The 22,585-nt window shown below is 40.6% G+C and overlaps 4 protein-coding genes across 4 annotated transcripts in view; 2 read left to right on the forward strand and 2 right to left on the reverse strand.

Annotated features, from left to right (window-relative positions):
- The window catches only part of LOC146672390 (Fc receptor-like protein 5), a 155,543-nt gene that overhangs the window by 65,301 nt on the left and 67,657 nt on the right, over positions 1–22,585 (reverse strand). The window lies entirely within an intron of this gene.
- Positions 1,460–6,560, reverse strand: LOC146672395 (Fc receptor-like protein 3). Its single transcript, XM_085386678.1, has 7 exons — positions 6,507–6,560; positions 4,886–4,921; positions 3,575–3,847; positions 3,250–3,495; positions 3,016–3,168; positions 2,176–2,274; positions 1,460–1,554 (listed from the first exon to the last, which is right to left on the reverse strand). The coding sequence occupies exons 1-7, from the start codon at positions 6,535–6,537 to the stop codon at positions 1,460–1,462; spliced, it is 933 nt and encodes a 310-aa protein (XP_085242804.1). The 5' UTR covers positions 6,538–6,560.
- Positions 9,773–11,045, forward strand: LOC146672396 (low affinity immunoglobulin gamma Fc region receptor II-like). Its single transcript, XM_085386751.1, has 4 exons — positions 9,773–10,131; positions 10,211–10,456; positions 10,543–10,728; positions 10,846–11,045. Exons 1-3 carry the CDS (start codon positions 9,780–9,782, stop codon positions 10,704–10,706), a joined length of 762 nt encoding a protein of 253 aa, XP_085242877.1. The 5' UTR covers positions 9,773–9,779; the 3' UTR covers positions 10,707–10,728; positions 10,846–11,045.
- LOC146672397 (Fc receptor-like protein 1) lies at positions 16,604–22,240 on the forward strand. The gene is made up of 4 exons (XM_085386795.1): positions 16,604–16,696; positions 18,444–18,716; positions 20,719–20,964; positions 21,051–22,240. Exons 1-4 carry the CDS (start codon positions 16,654–16,656, stop codon positions 21,179–21,181), a joined length of 693 nt encoding a protein of 230 aa, XP_085242921.1. The 5' UTR covers positions 16,604–16,653; the 3' UTR covers positions 21,182–22,240.

Raw genomic sequence — 22,585 nt, forward strand, 5'->3', positions numbered from 1 at the left:
ATTGTTTTAAAAAAAAAAAAAGACTAACATCGGTAGTGATCAATTTGCTTCATATATATCTATTTTTATATGCTGGTTAAGATTCACTTTTATGTTATTTAATGAATGTTTATGAAGAAACACTGAGTAGCTCTGTTCATAAATACCTGATGTTAACGTGTGTGAAGTGTTTTTACATATATTTTCATGTCTGCGTTGACTGGATTAACATGCAGTGGCTTCAACAGACCTGCAAACACTGGCTGAGTAAGAAAAATATGAATCCCACACTAAGGTCAAAGGTCAGAGTGGAAACCACCATATGTTGTTGAACAAACTGAAGCCGTGCTGCCGCCTGCTGGTTGCATTTATACAACACTTTGACCCAAAGTGAACAGTTTTCCTCTGATTCACACTCACAGCAGTGACTGTGAGCGAGTCATGCTTTGGAGACAAGAAACTTTGTAGTGTTTTTGCTTCACACTCATTAAAAAGTAAATTAAACATCTGAGTGATTTCTGAAGTTGACAACAGTAAAAAAAGTCTTAATTATTTGTAACCAATTTTAATATGGATCATCAATATATTAATTGCTAACAACTAATGTCCTGATGTCATGATGATTTACAATAATTTAGATGTTTTTTTAAAGTAATGTCCAAGTGTCTTCATTTGGCATAAAGTTGCAGCTGTGTTGTAATACACCAGGTTTACCAATAGATGTCAGCAGAATTAGAGTTGATGAGATCCAGACCTCCAGTCTGAGTCACTTGTTCAGGGGTTTGATATTTGTCAGAGACCGAAACACCTCAGCTCTCTGTTTTCATGTCAGACTGCAGAGTGAACCACTGTAAACGTCTCCCTGGAGGACGAACATTTAAAACACAGCAAATATGATTTCCTACTGTCAGCCACAGCTGTAATCTGCTCTGTGCTGGTCTGAATATTTAGATTAAGACAATTATTATTTTGTCAAAATCGCACTTCAATTTGCAAAGATGAAAAAGGAAAAAAATCATCATATATTCCCTTTTTTTTTGTTAAAAGTTACACACAAATTGAAATATGAAATAGTTGACGCATCATTTCCTCTATGTTGGTTTCAGGGTTAAGCAGACGCAGACACACAAACGCTGAACTGAAACTTTCTGGTGTTAGATTTACAGCCACTCACTGATGTGTGCGCTGATTATAATCCACAGTTGTGGTTTTGTTTATCTTTAATCTTTGCTACAATCACTCAAGATAATTATCAGCTGGCCACAACAAAACAGGAGCAGCTCAGATTCATCACATCAGATGACCTGATGAAACCCAGAGAAGCACACAAGAAAATCAACAAGTGAGAAGAAGACTTTATTGATCCTGCAGAGAAACCAGATCTCTGCTGCAGGAACAACTGCACAATCAAAGAAACACAAACTACAATTAAAATATATAAATTAGAGTGAAGCTACAGCTAAGGGTAACTCGAGGTGTATCAAATGCACTCCGGTCTGATGGCCTGGTCATCAGTGGTTGGACGGGTGAACTTCTTCACTGAAGAGTAGATGACCTCTGGCTTTGATGGCGTCTCTGATCACAAAGACACACAATTCAAACAACATGAAACACAGTTGTAGAAAAATGAATTCAACCTTTGTAACACAAATCTGTATTGATTAAGGGCAGAAGAGCTCCTGATACTCCCACATGACAATCTAAGGTGCAGATTAAGGAATTATAGTGACCTCTGACCTCTGTGGCCTCACATGAATAAATGCTGGTTTCCTTGTTTCACTTCATCACGTTTACCTCCACACATAACTAAGAAACTTTTTTTTTTAAAGATTCAGAATACCTTCAACCATTATTATAGCATTAGCATTATTATTTTCTTTTTAAAGATGTTGTTATGTTTCCTTGATAGTTCTGGTATTTTAAAATATGTAGACATTCCCTATGATTAATGTTTTATATGTAGAATACTGCAGATGAAATGGGCATCTGTGCAGCACCTATGCTGGCATAATGCATTAGTTTGCTTAACTTATCCAAAAATCTCACACTGAGCACCAAACATTTAGGATCTGTTTTTACTGTGTTACTAACCTGACCCTCAGGACAGATGTGCACAATGACCACATCTGATTTGTGCAAGATTTATTCAAACTAGCATTGCTCCTCACAGAGATATAAAAATATAAACAATACTACCTCTGGCCTCTCTCGCTGTCTGTTGAGGCTCTTGTGCTATTTTGATTTCGCTGTACGTGGTGTCATCTGTGATGGCATCTTCTCCAGCTTCTTGATCAGCTGAACCAAAATAAAGTAAAACATGATTTGAAAACACTCAGAGTGGGCCTTTCTTTATAGATGTAATTAAAAGATTGAAATGATGATATTAGCACTTTATAATAGAGCCTTCAATTTAGATGCACCCTAATCTACCATGTAGCACAGGTGTCTTCTACATTTAGGGTTTAGTTTTCAGTAAACATATTTAACTGTTTGAAACAATCAATAATCCTAAAGTAAGAAGGGGAGGTTAGGAGAGTCTATAAAAACAGCCTGAACTGCAAATGACAACAAAGTGAAAATGGACATTAGGATAAGCTGTAATATAATAAGTTGTAATAATGTAACATTGACAGCAAGTATTTGTACCTAACCATACCTCGAGGTCACAGAGTAATATTTCATGATGATAAAAGTAACACTTCATAACACAACCACTGATTTATTTTGTAAGTTGCTAACAGTGACCATGTGTTTCTTCTAAATGAGGGATATGTTGTTAAAAAGGCATTTACTATAATTCACACCTACATATGAAACCTGATGAGGAAGCAGTGAATGTTTTCAGGTAGTGAAAATAACACTTTAGATTCCAAACATTATAAATTTTGGGAATTCACACCATAGAGTTTGAGCTGTAATGTGACGACATGTACTTACAATGTAGACACAACATATATATATAGGAAATTGTTTAAATGTACAAACCATTTAGCAAAATTAAGCCACACATACAAAATCCAGACATTTGAGTCTCACCTTCAAGTTTTCTGCAGACACATTCCCTCATCACTAGAACCAGTAACAACAGCAGAACCAAAACACAGACTGATCCAAAGGGCAACACAGCAAGTAGAGGAGGTAACGCAGGTGGAGGGGTGGATGCAGGTGGAGCTGCAGTGATGGGTTTTTCTAAATGAACCGAAGAAAAAGTTATTTTCATGCACTGAATGTTTGAATACTGAATACACAAACACAGTCTAAGTGTGTCACCTGTGACAGTGATCCAGCTGGATGGAGACTCTCCATGACCGCTGATGTCACACTTGTAGAGGCCTTCATCAGACCTGGAAACATGCTGGATGGTCATGTGACCTGTAGTCTCATTCCCAATGAAGACACCATCTTTATAGAAAGCAGCTGTGATGTTGGAGGGAGTGGTCTTTGTTTCACAGAGCAGAGTGACGTCATCTCCCTCCATCACAGGGAGGACAGGACTCTGCAGGATCACTGATCCACCTCAACACAGAGACAAACTACAGCATTTCATCCATTTACACACAGCTTCATCAACACTAACTCCACACACTCAGCTTACCAGTGACTGTCAGGTTAACCATGTTACTGATGGGACCCTCTCTGGACTCACACCAGTAAACTCCACTGTCCAGTGGGTCGATGTAGCTGATGTTACAGCATGAACCAGGTGGCTCTCCCCATTCTTGATTGTGATCTTCACACTCAGCTCTGGTGTCTCTGCTTGTGTTTCTCCACAGAGTCCATCCAGCAGAGCCGTCGTCCTCCTCACAGCTCAGAGACACAAAGTCTCCTTCAAAAAACTGAGAGCTGCTGGGACTCACAGTCAGACGAGCTGTGAGGAAAACATCAGAAGAAGACATCCAAACATTGGTCATCTCAGCTGATTTCAGTTAAAGCACACATAAAGTGAAATTGTTACCCTTCTATGAAGGGTTGACAAATGTTTTAAAAGACACATTATTTACAGGCTGCTCTACCCTAAATACTGTTGCTGTTTTTCTGCAAGCAGCTTTTTCAGCCACCTCAACCTCAGCAGAGGAGGTCCTACAACTGCTTTTTCTTGTTTCAGAATGACAGGGCTTAGTCACAGGAAAAAAAAAATAAAACAGAAACAGAACAATAAATGAAACAAAACACAGGGAGACTAAACAACAATACAGAGACACAGAATTATAAAACAAAACTAAACAAAATGACAAGGGACAGCTACAAAAAGCAATCCTCCTCATGAGACTCACATTACAACCATGTGACCTATGTGTCATGTAATTATATTTGTTGTCTCTTTATTTCTTGTAAAAGTGGAAATGGCAATTAATTTTGCACAGCTTACAATTCATGGTGTGTGATCCTGGGCTTTGGTGCATATAGTGCATGTATGAAACAAGAAGCCATCTGTCTTCTCACTGGTTGCTCCTCACAAACACAAGGCTGGACCAGAAGCTTTTTAGTGCAGTCTGAAGCCTGAGATGTTGGCTCACAGGAATTACTTATACGTATCTCGTTATTAGAAACTTTAGCCATGTTGACTGTTTAGTATGAACAGGCAGCGGGGAAAGTTAAATAGGTCACCTGTAGTAAGCATGTAAATGTACCAATGAACAGATGTGCACTGATGGCAAGACACAGAACTGAAGTAAAGTTGAGTAAAATAAAAAACTGCAATAAAAATAATACTTATTTTTATAAATGATTGTTTTTAACAGCTTAAAGTCTCAGGTGGTCGTATAGAGTGCAACGGGCAGAGTAACTGCAGCAAATACTGCAAACAGAGAGCAAACAGACCACTGACGGCTGGAGCCACACTGAAAAAAATGTTACAGAGAAAAGTGCTGTGTGGTTTATTAATGCGTTTGAAAAATGTACCAACCTTGGGAGGGTCTGCAGCCCAGCAGTGAAGTCAGCACTGAGGAGAAATGACACACAGGTTGGTGTTAAATTCAAAAAGGAAACGAGTGTAATGCCATTAACTGCTTTGTTCTTTTTTTGTTTGTTTTATGTTTTGGGTTTTTTTTGTTTTGTTTTGTTTTGTTTTGTTTTGTTTTTCTTTGTTTTACAAACTTACAAAAAGCAGTTTTTAATTGATGATTTCATTTATTAAGGAAAACATAGTCCAATCCTAGTTGGTTCTGTGAGAAAAAGTAATTGGAAAGCTGGGTTCAGTTTGACCAGCCACACCCAGGACAGGTTACTGTCAGACATGTTTGCTAAAGCATATAGTTAGGACTGGATCAGGTGACCCTGAATCCTCCCTTAGTTATGCTGCAAGGTGTAGGCTGCTGGAGGATTCCCATGATGCATTGGGTTTTTTACTTTTCAGTATCTCTGCATTGAATCATATCTGTTATTAACCTCTGTCTCTCTTCCACAGCATGTCTTTATCCTGTTTTCCTTCTCTCACCCCAACTGGTCGCTGTTTTTTAATAAATGCTGGCTCGCACATATGGTAAATGGCCTTTATTTATATAGCACTTTTCTAGTCTCTAAGGACCCCAAAGCGCTTTACATATCCAGTCATCCACCCATTCACACACACATTCACACACTGGTGATGGCAGCTACATTGTAGCCACAGCCACCCTGGGGAGCACTGACAGAGGCGAGGCTGCCGGACACTGGCGCCACCGGGCCCTCTGACCAACGACACAACGACGCAGACTGTCCGAGCTGGGGCTCGAACCGGCAACCTTCCGATTACAAGGCAAACTCCCAACTCTTGAGCCACAATCGCCATATCAGCTGTGTGCGGATGTGTCACACCAATCAATCAGGCCCATCTAAAGTTTGCCAGTAAACGTGTGAATGATTGAGAGAAGATTCCTGAGCATCCTGTGGTCAGATGAAAGTAAAGTCATGCTGTTTGCTATCAGCTGTTTGAAGAAGAGAAATGCCCTAACGATTCTTTGAGGCTCTTTTTCTGCAGAACGACTTCTTTCCACTGAGGAGCCAATGAATCGAGCCACTGAAGCTCCTTCCATCAGCCAGAAAAATGAAGATGGGTTATGGCTGCATGACAATGACTAAGAACATACTGCAAAGGCAACAAAGGAGCCGCTAAAGCAGAAGCATATTAAGGTCATAGAGCAGTTTCAAGACCTCGGTCCTGAAGAAAATCTGTGGAGGGAGCTTAAGAAGAAGCAACTGAAGCAAACCTTCGTACAAACCCATTGACCACCAACGAGAAACGTTTCACCCTATGGTTGATATTCTCTCTCTCCGCGTTCACTTTATATTTCTCAAATTTTGCGAGCTGAGTGTACAGTCTTGCAATTTTTATAATCTGTCTCCAGCAAATATTTCCTTACATTATAACAAAAATAAGAAAAATCTAAAACTTGTATTTAAAAACGGCTATTTTTCAGCATCTAACAGGCTTTCACTCATTTGTCTGATCATTCAATCTGCCCACATAACACTTGTTCCTGTGACCTTTCGTGTTTCCATTAATGCTCCCGTTTCTATTATTTCATATTTGGAAAAGCTGTACTTACAGAGCGACAGCAGGAGCGATGTTCTCGGCATTGTTTCACATCTTTATTTGCGCATTTCTTTCAGTTACACACACCCCAAAAACAGTGTCCTACTTCTGTGTAAGTGTCTGTGGTTTTCTGTCAGCTGTAAAGGAAAAAGGAAAAACATCTGACGTGGCTCAGTTTCTCAGCACAGAGACCACCCGAACGCGTGACGAACTGAGAGTGAAACCAAACTACAAACTGCTTTGGTCTGGTCTGGTTTTGAATGAAACTCTGCCCTCATAAAGAACTCTTACTCTACTCTTACTTACATGTTAACTTTACTTTCAGAGCATCTTTCAACAGCTGAAAACAAATATGAATACAACACTGAATAAAATAATCGTGTGACATAATCACACTCTGTCAGCACTTCCTGTGCATTTCCTCTGAAGCTTTGAGTCTCTGCTGGTAAGCCAGACGTTAGGAGCCATTCACACCACAGACTGCGGCATGTGTGCTGTATGAATGTGTTAAACTGCCAGCCCGGGCCTCTCAAGTACATTTTTTCCTCCATCTGCGCATCTTCTCTTCAGAAATCTGTAAAACATCTCAAGTTGAGAACCTGTAAGTCTGTTGCTTGCTTCAGATCAGTCTTAGAGGATTTAGATACCAGCTGGAAACAAAACTGGAGATGGATTATAAATCTAAGATGAAGCTAACGTATATGTGCAAAGTGAGAATCAATGTGACATTGCCAAGTCAGAAAGTATGTGCGCCTTCTTGTCAGCTCAAACAAAAAGTCTCGTTGGTGGCTTGACGTCATATAAAGATCATGACACACCGACTGCGAATCAAACCAAGATGCAGAGCTGAATGTGAGACCTTCTCAAAGCAGAATGTAAAATCACGCGTGAAGTACAAAAAGTCTGACAACATGAAGGTGTTTTGTCTCAGCACACTGCACATTCTCTCATGACCACTAGTGTGTGACTTTACACACCTACATATTTTATTATTCATGCCCCACTAATAGTGGGCTGGCCCCAGTTCAACAGGGTACTGTAAACATTCCTCTGAGATTTTGGTCCATATTGACATGATGACATCACACATTTGCTGCAGATTTATTGGCTGCACATCCCCTGTGTTCCAACACATCCCAATTAGATTAAAATTGGAGGTGATTTGAGTACACTGAACTCATTGACATGTTCTTAGCTTTGACAGCTTTGATGTTCTGAGGTGCTGGAAGCAGCCATCACTATGGTGGTCTGATGGACAGGGTCAGCAGTGAAACATTTGCAGTGTTTGTTGTTGTTTTTTTAAGTAAAATCATTCACGATTTTCATTCAAGTTGTAGTGAAATGAATAAAAATCAGCATGTTGAGGATCATCTAGCATGTGTGTAATATTTTGGCATGCTGTGGTGTTCCTGCTGCCTTCTGCATGCTGATTGTGAGGCTGCAGTTAACTGTAGTTGTGTTTGTGAGTTGACACGTCGACTTTAATCTCTCAGATTTCCACATGTCAAACGTGCACATAGACTAGGAGGAACTTTACATCTTAGACACTTTACATCTTTAAAGTGCTCTCAGAAATTTCTCTTCCTCTTGCTCTGCAGAACTGAAAATCTTTGTTTGAAATACAAAAGTCATTCTCTCAGTTCTTTAAAGCGTTAAGTCTAACTTTATTGTCCTTCATGTCACGGTGGACCATCTTTGCTCCTGTCCTTCATGGATTCTCTGATATTCATCCTGATTTTGACTCTGATTTCTGGGTATTCAGGTGAGTGAAGCGGTTTGCCTTTTCATGCATAGCGGTCACTACAGTGGGCAGCTATTCAAAGGCTGTTTTCTTGTATTCGTGTCAGTGTTGATAGTATACTTGCACATAAACCACTGCAGTGGACACTGATGTGTTTTTCCATACACATCAGTTGTGCACCTTTTTTATGCCTAAAGATGAATAAAAATACTTATGAAAAACATCCTGATTGAGGTTGTCATAATTCATGCATGCCAGGATTAAAGACAAAAGTCAATATGTGGGCAGTCTTTTAATGCTCTGTTTGTCTGAGTAAAGGGTGAATGTTTACTATAGCAGGTATCTGTTACTGTTAAAGTAACTGTAATAGCAGTGCTTTCAAGAAAGACGGCCTTAGGATGTTAAAGATGTGTTGTTGGTGGCATAAATTACAGAAAACTCAGACCTTTATTAGCCTGTTTGGCTTTTTCTGCTGATTTATTGATTTAGATGAACTAAAGGGCCAGATGAATCACTGAGGTCCTGTATCAGGTCTTTTCTGCATCTTTTCTTTACTGCTCACATTTACTAACTATATGATATTCAGACACTGTTCATCTCCTGCAAACAGTTTTTTTAGGCTGCTTCTTTTTTTGTCCTCCGTTGGTCCAGTTTCGCTCTGCGTCATTGCAAAATCCTATTTTATGTCTATGAAACTGTTACATTTGGAATTTTTAGTAGAATAAAATATTGTCTAAGAATATTAATATAATATTAATTCATCCCTTCAGTCAGGTGGCTCTTTATGCTTGAATGATTCATAGATCAGTGTTAAGTGGTTAAAACAAAAAAGAAAAGAAAAGAAAAAGAGCATCTGACTGAAAATGGTCAGGTAAAAGGACTGGACTGAAAATAAATGGAAAATCAGCAGGTGTCCAAAGAAACACTTTGAAAGCCATTTTTCAGAAGACCACTTTAACAAATTCTAAGAAAGTAAATTGGAAGTAAAATATAAAGAAATGAGGGATGACTCAAGAGTTTTGCATAGTATTGCACATCCATCTTTTATATACAGTTGATAGATGTATGTGTAGGCAGGAGTGGGCTCAGACCAGCCAAATGGTGGCTTGTTTCCATTCATCCGGTGGAATAAAAATAACAGAGGAAACATGAAACACTGTTTCTGACTGACTGATTGGATCAGCGGATTGCAGCACGCCTCCAGAGTTTCTCAGTGCCCACCTTCAGAAATGCAAACAGAGAGGGGAGGAAACAGAACTGTGTATGTGTGTGGACAAACACACGTTCTGACGTGTAGATGAGTCATTATGTTGCTTGTGTTGTTTTTGTTCTTTGCCATAAAGAGTTCATTTCTTTCTAGGTTTTCTTTACCTCTTACCTTTGTAGCTAACACCTTTACCGTCAGATAAATCATTACTGATTGAATGTTGTGTTAAATCTCTGCTGGGAGAGAAGTTGTTGCTGAGTGTGGATTAAAGTTTACATTAAATGTGCTTAGTGATTATTTTCAGTTTGTTTTACTGCAGGTTAAGATTTTTTGAGCAGATGTTCATTCCTACAGTGCGTGCTCTTCTACAGCCTGTTGAAACGACTTCTGCCCACATGTTCTGTGGTTTTATTTCAGCTGCCACAGCTCGTCTGACTGTGAGTCCCAGCAGCTCTCAGGTGTTTAAAGATGATTTTGTGTCTCTGAGCTGTGAGGAGGACGACAGCTCTGCTGGATGGACTCTGAGGAGGAACACAAGCAGACAACAGAGGACTCAGTGTGGAGATGGGTGGGGAGAAGGTGCTGGTTCTTCTTGTAACATCAGCTACATTGACCCATTGGACAGTGGAGTTTACTGGTGTGAGTCCAGAGAGGGTCCCATCAGTAACATGGTTAACCTGACAGTCGCTGGTAAGCTGAGTGTGTGGAGTTAGTGTTGATGAAGCTGTGTGTAAATGGATGAAATGCTGTAGTTTGTCTCTGTGTTGAGGTGGATCAGTGATCCTGCAGAGTCCTGTCCTCCCTGTGATGGAGGGAGATGACGTCACTCTGCTCTGTAAAACAAAGACCACTCCCTCCAACCTCCCAGCTGCTTTCTATAAAGATGGCTCCCTCATCAGGAAGCAGCCTACAGGTCACATGACCATCCAGCATGTTTCCAGGTCTGATGAAGGCCTCTACAAGTGTGACATCAGCGGTCATGGAGAGTCTCCATCCAGCTGGATCACTGTCACAGGTGACACACTCACCTGTCTGTGTTTCTGCAGCTTTCAACATTCACAATGTGACGACAACTTAATGACTGTGTTTGCTTTATTTTAGGGGAACACACCACCACACCTCCACCTACATCCACACCTCCCCCTACATCCACACTTCCACCTACATCTGGACTTTCACTTACATCGTCCTCTGCATCATTCGTCCCTGGTCTTCTTCCTGTCTTGCTGACTGTTGCATCAGCCTGTGCTGCGATGCTGAGATGACACGATTACAGGAAACTCAAAGGTGAGATTCAGACTTCCGGATTTTACGTCGTTTTAAACTTTATATTTACCACAGTTCAAAATTTTCTTCAATATTTAATTTCTTAAATAATTTTTAAAAAATTGTGGTTTGTTTCAGATAAACAAGAAGGAGCTGGATGAGACAACATCACCAGTGTCATCATGCATTTTCACCGTCTATGAGGACATTTTTATCAATGACATTATTATTACTGTTTCTCTCGATTGCAGAGACTCGTTTCTTAAAATGATGTCTCCTAAAACTTTCTACACAAGTTCACAACTACACAGCCACTTCCAACAAAACCTCCATTTACCAGGTTAAAAGCAAACTTTGCCTAAATATATCACATAAAGCCCTCAAAACACACTGGAGTTCCCCACCCCTGCTCTTTGACCGTTTTCTGCAGGGGTGGGGAACTCCAGGGCTCGAGGACCAGTGTCCTGCACGTTTTAGATGTGTTCTTGATCCAACACAGTCTTTAAGTTCTCCACAGGCCTAGTAATGAACTAATCCTTTGAATCAGGTGTGTTAACCCAGGGTGAGATCTAAAACCTGCAAGACATCAGCCCTCGACTCCTGGAGTTCGACGCCTGTGCTTTTCTGTGTGCAAAACCAACACCATGGGGATCCCCCACCCTCAGCTCTCAGGTTTATTCCAGTGTTTCATTTTTTCCAGGGCAAATCTGTTTCACCAAGATCAAAGTTAATCTTCATAAACTGAAAATTCAGATGAATTAAATCTCACATAAACATATTTTAATCCATCCATCCATTTTCTTCCACTCATCCTTGTCAGGATTGTAAGGATGGCTGCAGCCTATCCCAGCCACCAGGGTGGGAGGCGGGGTACACCCTTGCCAGTCTGTCACAGTGCCAACACAGAGACAGACAACTATTTACACCTATGGGTAATTTAGATTCACCAGTTGACCTAACTCCACTAACTGCATGTCTTTAGACCAGGGGAGGGAGCCAGAGTGCCCAGAGAGAACCCACACAGACACATGCAAACTCCACACAGAGAGGCCGTGGCATGATGGTGAAGTTAAATGCACGACCTTCCTTCTGTGAGGCAACAGTGCTAACCTCCACATATTTAACCTGCGAGGAAAGTGAGAGCATTTTCACATCACAGCAGAAACATCTGGACCTGCATCCCGATGCTGTTCGTGGATATCCTGAAGACCGATAACGAGGCTCCTCCAGAAAAGTTCGAATAATTTGCTTCAATATCGAGTCATCTGTATATTAAACACCAGCTGTTTGTGTCACATGTTTGGAAGTATACTGGAATAAAAAAGAACATTTAAACATTTGATAAGTGTGTTTTTGTTCAATAAGCAGTGACAGCTGTGTATACTGCACCCTTGCTGATGCATGTGAGAGACACCTGCTCCTCAGACTTGTGTGGGATTAATCAGTATCATTATTTTCAATAAATGATATGTTAATAGTGATTACTGAGAAAATTTTGGACAGCACACACAGCTGTTTGAACTCTAATATAGTGAAGGTAGCATGGTCACTCATGTTGGGTAAACATTTATTTATTTCACAATTTCAAATCATGTCTCGGTGTCATTGTGTTGGTTTTAAGTGTGATTTTGTTGCTTGCAGATGTCTTATAGGAAGAGGGTTTAACTTCCATAACAACTGCTCCCAGTGATCTAATCCAGTGTTCACACAGGTGAAGAAGTGCTTCCTCTCGCTTTGTAAAATCTCTCTTTAAGTAACAGGAGTCACTCCCTCCCTTCATTAAGGAGACAGCTGAGTGAAAACTTGCTTTAAGACAGACTGCAGCCACTCCTGTCTGCCGCTGTCATTCATCGATTCCCTCACATGCATTTTGGCTCTGATTTCTGGCTCTGCAGGTGATTGAAGCAGTGAATCCATGCATCTGTGTTTATCCATTTTTTCCCATGACCTAGGATGCAAGGGCAGCATCCTAAGCAGAGAAGCCCAGACCTCCCTCTGCCCGGCCACCTCCTCCAGCTTGTCGGGGGGAACATCAAGGTGTTCCCAGGCCAGCCAAGAGATATAATCTCTCCAACGTGTCCTGGGTCTGTCCAGGGACCTTCTCCCAGCACGTTTAATATATTATATTATATATCAGAGATCAAGCGTGTTTCAGACTACAAGCCCTGTAAGAAGTAGGTTTTTAACTGCGTTCAGGTTCAGTTCCAGGCAGGAAATGTTTGAGGATATTCAAGTTGAAGTGTTTTACTCCACCTCCAAAGTTTCTCACTGGACGTTCATATTAAATATTTTCAGTGTTTCAGATGCTGAGGTTAGTGTATATATGAGTAATCCCCGTGAAACTAACCCTGCGAACACTCATCTGAATGATGTCAGGAAATTCATCTCAGGTCTGCTGTCTCTGCACTTCTTCCCCTTTTATGCGTTTTAACCTACATTGTTCTGTATAATGTATTCACACGCAGAGACTAGCATTACTGCACTCCTGACTGTTTAAGATTCATGCTGAACTTGATGTATGCACTCACAAATATCCCCTCTCTGCCCCCTGCTGGTAACATCTCCAACCTTTTACTGCAATTGATCATATTGACTAGAGCAGCATTTTTTATACTTATATTTGTAATATTTTGACACCAACAGCAGCTGACCAGCTTTTTTGTGCAAATGTTTATTGTTACACTGACTGCTCTTCAACACCTCGTAATAATCATCTATACTAATCATCGTTCTACATCTGCCTACATGTTCTAATGTTTGATTTCAGCCCTTACAGCTCGTCTGAATGTCAACTGAATGTCAGCTCTCGGGTTGACAGTCAATGAATATATATATTCATCTGTATTCGAAACAAGAGCCATTTGTACAGGTTTTGGAAAACTATTTAAAAAACATTTGATATGTGTGTTTTTGTTCAGTGAGAGAGTTGTCATTTAAAAGTGATCTACTGAAAAGACCTGACTCTGACTAATCTGTTGTCTTTATTTCTGTATGTTGGTGTGTTGGTGTTTACTATGGAGTGAAATTAGTCTCCATTTTGCACATTTGAACATCTTACTTTATGTTTAAGGATCATATGATACACATTTCTAACGTTTTTGAGACTAATGTTTGAGGATATCCAAGGTTAAGTGGTTTACTCTCCAGTATATTTGTGGTTCTCTGTGTGTTTGTGCCTCGATTCACCAGCTGTGCCAGTGGTGATACATAAACACTGCATTAGGGTAAAAAAGAGGAGGTGGTGGTGGCACAAACTGCAGGTTAGTCAGACCCCGGGGTGTCTCTTTGTTCTTTATTTTCTCCTCTTTCTTCGGTTTTTCTTTTTCTTTTAACAGTTAAGTTTAGAAAATAAGTTTTTGCTATTTTTTCTTTTAAATGCTTCCCAGCAGTGAATCTGCTCAGTGATACAACACAATTTGGGACAGAGCCATCTCACGGGTGTTATAACCTACAGGGCAGGGCTTAGATAACAAAGCGCACCGTGTGCATGAATGAGCACCAATAGCTGCTTTGAAAAAATGCAACCCTTTGAGATCTACTAGTCTGTAGCAGCGACTGCTGTTTGCTCTGCTGTCTGCTGGGGGGGGGGAAGTATCAGAGCCAGAGAAGCCAGCTGGATCAGCAAAGGGATCAAAAGGTTCAAAGCGACATTGGTCACAATTTAGAGGCGTTTGACTCATTGAGGGTCAGAGGTCACTAAACTGAAGTGGACAACCGATCCCACCCGCTCCACTCCACACTGCGGAGGCAGCAGAGCTTCTTCTCCCTCAGACTGATTTAACCTCGCTACCATAAAGAACACCTCAGGAAATCATTCCTACCATTCTCTATGAAGCTGCATAACAACTCTTCATTCTGTGACAAGTGACACCTGCCAGCCATAATGTCCCAATCTCATCTGTGTTTTACTATTATATCAAACTATTTACCTTAAATATTGTATTACATTATTGTATCCTTTCAGCTGTTTTTCTTAGATTTAATGTATACATGTTATTCTAATTTTACACAATGTTAAAGTTACTTTTACTTAATGTTTTATTAAATCCCTGCATAGTAAAGTATAAGACCCTCAGCAGGCACCTGTGGCACCTACCTAGCTATTGATCTATCTTGACAGCTCACAGATAAAAAGTTATTTCAGACGCTGATGCTCAGGTGAACTGTTTCTTAGACAATGTTTTTAGTTTATGCTCAGCCAATTGAGAAATCCCTCCATTTCCAGTCAGACGTCAGGCTTGTCTGACTGGATAAACAGCTCAAAGCCCGTCTCCCGTTTCTCACTGTGAGAGATGTAAACACACGGAGGAGAAAACAGACGGCTGCGTGGACATCTTCAGCTCATAGCAAAACAAACAAAATGCACACACAGTAAAAAAACACTCACACTGACGTACAGATGAGACCATATGTTGCTGATGTTTTTGGTCTCTTCCATGAACTACATTTTTTGTAGGTCTGGTTTAGCTTTTCCATTAAAAGTCTTATTGTGTTGAATTGATATTACTGGTGTGTACTTTTATGGTACAACGGCAACAGAAAAAAGCAAATATGCTTTTTATGAGCACTTTGAGCGCCAAACTTTCTAAAATAGAAGCAAATGAGTTCATCAAGCAGAAGTACAACGATGTGCAGCAGTTGAAGTAAAGAAATGTGAGTTTCTGTGGGTGAAGGAGGAAAACAGTGCCAAATCACAACAACAATCGCCTCAAGGTGCTTTATATTGTAAGGTAGACCCTGCAATAATACAATAACCCAACAATCATATGATCCCCTCTGAGAAAGCACTTTGGTGAAAGTGAGAAGGAAAAACTCCCTTTTAACAGGAAGAAACCTCCGGTAGAACCAGGCTCAGGGAGGGGCGGGGCCATCTGCTGTGACGGTGCAGAGAGGTCTATTAACACATAGTGAGTGAGAAAGGTGACTGGAAAGGAAAAACACAATGCATCATGGGAAATTCCCTGGCAACCTACGTCTATTGCAGCATAACTAAGGGAGGATTCAGAGTCACCTGGTCCAGCCCTAACTATATGCTTTAGCAAAAAGTAAAGTTTTAAGACTAATCTTAAAAGTAGAGATAGTGTCTGTCTCCTGAATCCAAACTGGAAGCTGGTTCCACAGAAGAGGGGCCTGAAAACTGAAGGCTCTGCCTCCCAGCAGGTAAGCCTGCAGTTTGGGATGGAGTGACATGGTAGTATGAGGTGATTAAGATTTTTGATGTTAGATATTTTAGAGATTAATTTTACAGTATTCGCTCAAATGGAATAAAGCAGTCCTACATATTTGTTTTAATATGTGCTTTGACTCTACAAGCACAGTGTAAATATCAGTACAACAGCCTTGATTATATGGACACATGGCTCGTTTGAATGAAATAAACTTTACTGATATACAGAGCTTGTTCTCATTTTTTTTCTATTCTTTTTTTTAAAATATCATATTTCTGATGTTTTATATCTGTTCTCAGTGTTTACAATATAATACAATATAAGTCCTAATGATTTTGTAGTATTATCAGATGTTTGTGCTATGCTACTATATTATATCTCATGTTCCTTATATCTTATTTCACATTCCTTACATTTTATATGACACATTTCAAATGTCTTATGTCAATAAAAGATAAGGGAACTGTTGGAACATCGAGCAGCTTTATTTTGACATCCTGTGATATTCCTGCTTTATGCTCTGTGTCGTGCTGTGGCGGTGCATGTGTGCTCTGTTTTGAGGCCAGAGATGTTAATCTAGTTAAATAATCACACTGGTCACAAGGATCTTTACATTTATTTACTTTTGAATAAGCGTGTGATCCCTTTGTCTGCTTCTGGTCTCGATTCTGAGAACCACAAACCCTTCCTTTAAATGACGCTGCCTCCTTGTATAAACACTTGTCAGTGTCGAATGTAAAGCTGGTTTCCTTCTGCAGTCACTCTGCACTCGTCATTCATGGATTCTTTCAGATTCCTCCTGATTTTGATTCTGATTTGTGGTGAGTAAAGCACTAAAAAGACAAAAGTTTATAAGGAAGTGATGGAAGTTTTTTTTAAAATATGTAATATAATTGGTTTGTGGCACATATCAGAGATCCTGCATGTTTTTGTTTCTGTAATTCCTATGATTGGTTAGTTTTTAGCTGCATGTATTACTGTAGGGTCTACCTTACAATATAAAGCACCTTGAGGCGACTCAAAGAGTTAATTAAGCGACTTAATTCAGGAGATGATGGTGATCTCTGTGAAGTCCGTGGCCTGACTGATGGTGTTGAGGATACAGAGATAATGGTCTATCATAAAGGAAGTTAATTAATGGATTGGTGTAGGTGACCTAAATAAGTTTCAGTGTTTGACTTTTATCTCTCACAGGTTAGTAAAGGATGGTGCTAACAGTGTAAAGACGAGTTGGGAGAGACAGACCCGTCTCGCTGATGTTTGTCTGGGAACAGACAACAAACTAATCCATGTGCATACATGAGCCTCACCAGCTGCTTCCACAAACACGAAATGAGGATGAGAACAGGTTGTTCACAAGCTTAGTCTAAACCTATGAGCTCTCGACAGCAGCGGGCTTTTTGTTGTTGTTGTTCATTCAGTGGAAAAAATATAGCACAGAAACCATTAGCTATGTTTCTGATGTGTAACAACAACAAACTCTCTCCCTGCCCACCGTGTTAGCCCCGCCCCACCACGGGTGAAAACACTCACAGCATGCGGTCAATTTCTTCCACTATGAGCTTAGAGCAAGACAAATAAAACATACACGCACACGGTTGTGTTGCATACAACCTGCTACTACATGTAGAGGAGTCCATATGTTTCCATTCGTATTGATAGATCAGTACATCTGCATTTTACTTTTATTTTCTTTATTTTGCATCTTTTCTAACTGGTCGCACTGAAAAATATAAGGTTGAGGTGTTTTGTGCATATGCAGAGGAGGGATAATGGATATACAGGACAAAGAATCATAAATATGGAGCTGCCAGGCAGGAGGAAAAGAGGAAGACCACAGAAAAGACTGATGGGTGGAGGGAAGGAGGACAAGCAGAGGGTTTCAGAGGGAGGATGTTAGGGATAGCTGTATAGACAAGTACAGGGTACAGAGAGCAGCAGTTGGTTTTTTTAGTGCTGTGCTTTTACCACACTGACAGCAGTACAACAAATTACAACAAATCTATTTCTAAGATTTGTAATTGTAGTCCTGTGGTTTGATACAGACTCATGTTGGTGTATGAACTGAGATAAATCATCTTTTGTATTAATATGGCGCCAAATCACAACAGCAGTTGCCTCAAGAGGCTTCGTGTTGTAGGATACAGACCGTACAGTGTTAGAAAAAAAACACCCAACAGTCAGACGATCCCCTCTGAACAAGCACTTGGCGATAGTGGGAAGGAAAAACTCCCTTTTAACAGGAAAAAGCTTCAGACTGGGTGGAGCAGCCATCTGCTGCCACAGGTTAGGGGTGAAGGAATGGAAATAAATGGACAGAGGTGTATAAACAGATAGTGATTACACATCACATGGGTTACAGATTCAGATTTAGATTTGAATATTTTCGTCATGAATCCTCTTCAAACCATCATGTGAGAAACTTGCATGTTAGTCTGCTCTTTTATTCTCCGGGGCTTCATCTCACCTAAGTTGCACAAGTATCTCACTTATGTGAGAAGACTGATTTAAAAAAAAAAAGACCAGATGGTTTTTGGTATCAAAATGATTCCTTGTTTTTCACTTTAGCCCTCACAGCTCGTCTGACTGTGAGTCCCAGCAACCTCCAGCTGTTTGAAGGAGACTTTCTGTCTCTGAGCTGCGTGGAGGACGACAGCTCTGCTGGATGGACTCTGAGGAGAAACACTAGTATAAAGCGAATGACTCCGTGTGGAGATGGGTGGGGGCAAGCAACTGCTTCTGCCTGCAAGATCACCTATATCTTAACACAGGACAGTGGAGATTACTGGTGCGAGTTCAGAGAGGGAGCAACCAGCAGCACCCTCACCCTGAGAGTCACTGGTAAGTTGAGTGTGTGGAGTTAAGCTTCTTTTATGGTCAAGCATGTTCACTGTCCGCTCCAATTCAGGGATGGCCTGTCTCCCTGCAATGAGCTCTGTTGCCAGATGGAGGCAGTATACCAAAGTATAATAGGTCTGTGGGCCAGTCTTGCTTGTAGTATTGATGGTCTGTCAGCCACCCACGGGGAAGATCGACGTTCAAACACAGAAAGAGCTGAAGTGAAAAAAGGGTTAAAATAATGAAAAGTGTTGACTGTGTTTTTCATACTATTTTTTTTTTCACTTTTTCCCCATCCTCCTGTTCTGATTCGATCCTCGCTCTATTCCGGCCCACATTCAACTGCTCACATAATCTGCTTCCAGTGATTTCCAGTCAGGATCTTGGAGTACTGCACTGGAACACACCTGGGATGGGAAAAAACCCAACCACAATTGTGCATGTGTGGGACCGTAAAACCAACATTACTGCTCATGAAGCTATGTGTAAATGGATGAATTGTTGTAGTTCTTTGCCTGAAGGGAGGAAGCATGTAATTGATTCTGTTTGATTGTCTGTATGTTTGTTAGCAGTCTAGTGTCCAAAGTTTTCAGGATGCCTTTTTCAAATGGTAGATAAAAATGGTAGATACCAATAACAGCTCGAGCTGATTTAATTTTGGGGAAATCAGGTCAAGGTCACACCACGTGGGGAAATCATCAAAAAATGCATATTACCCACAACCGTTTATGGATCTTCTTCAAACTTGTGAACAACATACTAGGCTTTACTTAGCCTGACTAAGCACTTGAACTTGACCCTTCATTTCTAAGACCCAGGGTCAAAGCTGACCTTCACAAAAAAATAAATAACCCATATAGAGTAATAGATCATGTGAAAGGGCACAAGAGCATTTTTTAACCTCTTTTTCAATTGAAAACTCAACTTTTTAGAGCTTATAGAAACCAAACGCTTCAGACAATTCTGCTCCAATCATATATATATAAAAAACACCCAGCACGCCCCTGCGGGCGGTTTATCCTTCAAGCTCGGGTCCTCTACCAGAGGCCTGGGAGCTTGAGGGTCCTGCGCAGTATCTTAGCTGTTCCCAGGACTGCGCTCTTCTGGACAGAGATCTCTGATGTTATTCCTGGGATCTGCTGGAGCCACTCGCCTAGCTTGGGAGTCACCGCACCTAGTGCTCCGATTACCACTGGGACCACCGTTACCTTCACCCTCCACATCCTCTCGAGCTCTTCTCTGAGCCCTTGGTATTTCTCCAGCTTCTCGTGTTCCTTCTTCCTGATAGTGCTGTCATTCGGAACCGCTACATCGATCACTACGGCCGTCTTCTTCTGTTTGTCTACCACCACTATGTCCGGTTGGTTAGCCACCACCATTTTGTCCGTCTGTATCTGGAAGTCCCACAGGATCTTAGCTCGGTCATTCTCCACCACCCTTGGGGGCATCTCCCATTTTGACCTCGGGACTTCCAGGTTATACTCGGCACAGATGTTCCTGTACACTATGCCGGCCACCTGGTTATGGCGTTCCATGTATGCCCTGCCTGCTAGCATCTTGCACCCTGCTGTTATGTGCTGGATTGTCTCTGGGGCATCTTTACACAGCCTGCACCTGGGGTCTTGCCTGGTGTGATAGACCCCAGCCTCTATGGATCTTGTGCTCAGAGCTTGTTCTTGTGCTGCCATGATTAGTGCCTCTGTGCTGTCTTTCAGTCCAGCTTTGTCCAGCCACTGGTAGGATTTCTGGATATCAGCCACCTCCTCTATCTGCCGGTGGTACATACCGTGCAGGGGCCTGTCCTTGTATATATATGTATATATGTATATATATACATATATATACATATATACATATACTGTATATATGTATACAGGTTGTGAGGTTAACCATGTATGTATAACATGGTTAACCTGACAGTCACTGGTAAGCTGAGTGTGTGGAGTTAGTGTTGATGAAGCTGTGTGTAAATGGATGAAATGCTGTAGTTTGTCTCTGTGTTGAGGTGGATCAGTGATCCTGCAGAGTCCTGTCCTCCCTGTGATGGAGGGAGATGACGTCACTCTGCTCTGTAAAACAAAGACCACTCCCTCCAACCTCCCAGCTGCTTTCTATAAAGATGGCGTCTTCATCGGGAAAGAGCCTACAGGTCACATGACCATCCAGCATGTTTCCAGGTCTGATGAAGGCCTCTACAAGTGTGACATCAGCGGTCATGGAGAGTCTCCATCCAGCTGGATCACTGTCACAGGTGACGCACTCACCTGTCTGTGTTTCTGCAGGTTTCAACATTCACAATGTGACGACGACTTAATGACTGTGTTTGCTTTGTTTTAGAGAAACACACCACCAAACCTTCTGGAGCCTCTATTCTTCTCACCGTGTTGTTGACTGTTGCATCAGTCTGTGTTGTGGTTTTATCATTGCTTGTATGGAACCAGCTTACCAGAAGAAGCTGGAGAAGATGACATCACCAGTTTCCTCATGTATGACTTCAGTAAATGAGGACATTTTTGAAAAACACAATATAGTTTTTAAATGTTGACACTATAACTGCATATTTAAACAGTAAAAATATGGAGACTTTTACAAAAGGACAAAAAGGAAACGGAGAAAAGTGCAAACATGACACTGAGGACAACAAGCTCATCTTCTTTGTGATTTAGTGTTTGTTTTGTCATTTACGGGTTGAAATGTGATAAGAGAAGAGCATTAGCTTATTGTTTGCTGGATTTTAAAGTTTCTATCTTTATGTCTGTACGCACAGCTGCATGTTTGTTTTTTTCTTAACCACATTTAGAGTGTGTAATGTTTTCAAGTTGCTAAAGCTCAACCTCCTCTGTGTTTTTGCTCAGATACAGCAGATATTTTCAGTATTCATTTCTTTAGTTGAACAGCATCACTTCCCTTCAGTTATCCATTTTTTTGTACTGTTTAAAATTTGTTGTTAACTTTTTCTTCTCTTCATCAGTGGTAAGTTCCTCTTTCTTCACAGATACTGGTGTGAGTGCACAAAGCTCCTGCAGTGCAGAAGCCCCGCCTACCTGCTTTTTAACGCTTTCAGCCAATCAGAAGAAAGTTATGCTGAAGAGGGAGGAGTTAAACAGCTCTTTTCAGATAGATTCTATCTGATAAGGGATACACCAAGGGGCTTCTCATTTTGAACTGCATGCAAAGCTACTCTGGTATAAGTAGCTCTGGCACAATATGAGTACTCGGGTGAAATGACCAAAACATTTCCACTTTAAAAGAAGCGCAAATGTTAGTGTAGCAAAGCACAACCACTCGCATACTTGTCAGATGACCTTTCTGTTGATTTACTCTCATGTCCCTGTGTGTGTCCACAGAAACGTATGTTACAGTGTTCATCACTGTTTGTTGAGATTAAGATTGTGTAGCTATTTTGCAGGCTGGAGCAGATAGTGTATTTTTCCATGCTAACACAGTTTATGGCTGTTTTTAATTCAGTTTGCCCTTTGACATTTACACTGTTCAGTTTATGGTGTACAGTACAAAGCTGCACTACTTCCTTCAGATAAACTGTAAAATTAAAAAAAAACCTGTTTCATTTTTTTATTGATGTGCTGATACTAGTGTTTTATTAATAATAAATAATACTAACTGTGAATGGAAAGCACGTGTCGGTGTTATACGCCACTGACTGAACACTTGAGTTTTTGTTTTTTGTTTTTTTAACTAGTAGAGTGCACCCTGCCATAGTTTCCTTTTTTAATTTAAGGAATTACATTCTGAAAATAGTAATAAATAATGAGACACTGGGAAAAAAAAGCTAAAACATGAATCCTTTACCCAACTTAAACAATTTGATTAATACATTTGCTTTTTATGATGAGTCACATTTTCTATCTATT

Source organism: Rhamphochromis longiceps, linkage group LG3 (assembly GCF_057381845.1).
Source record: "Rhamphochromis longiceps isolate RC_006_pf linkage group LG3, R_longiceps_female_GT1.1, whole genome shotgun sequence".
Lineage (NCBI taxonomy): Eukaryota > Metazoa > Chordata > Actinopteri > Cichliformes > Cichlidae > Rhamphochromis > Rhamphochromis longiceps.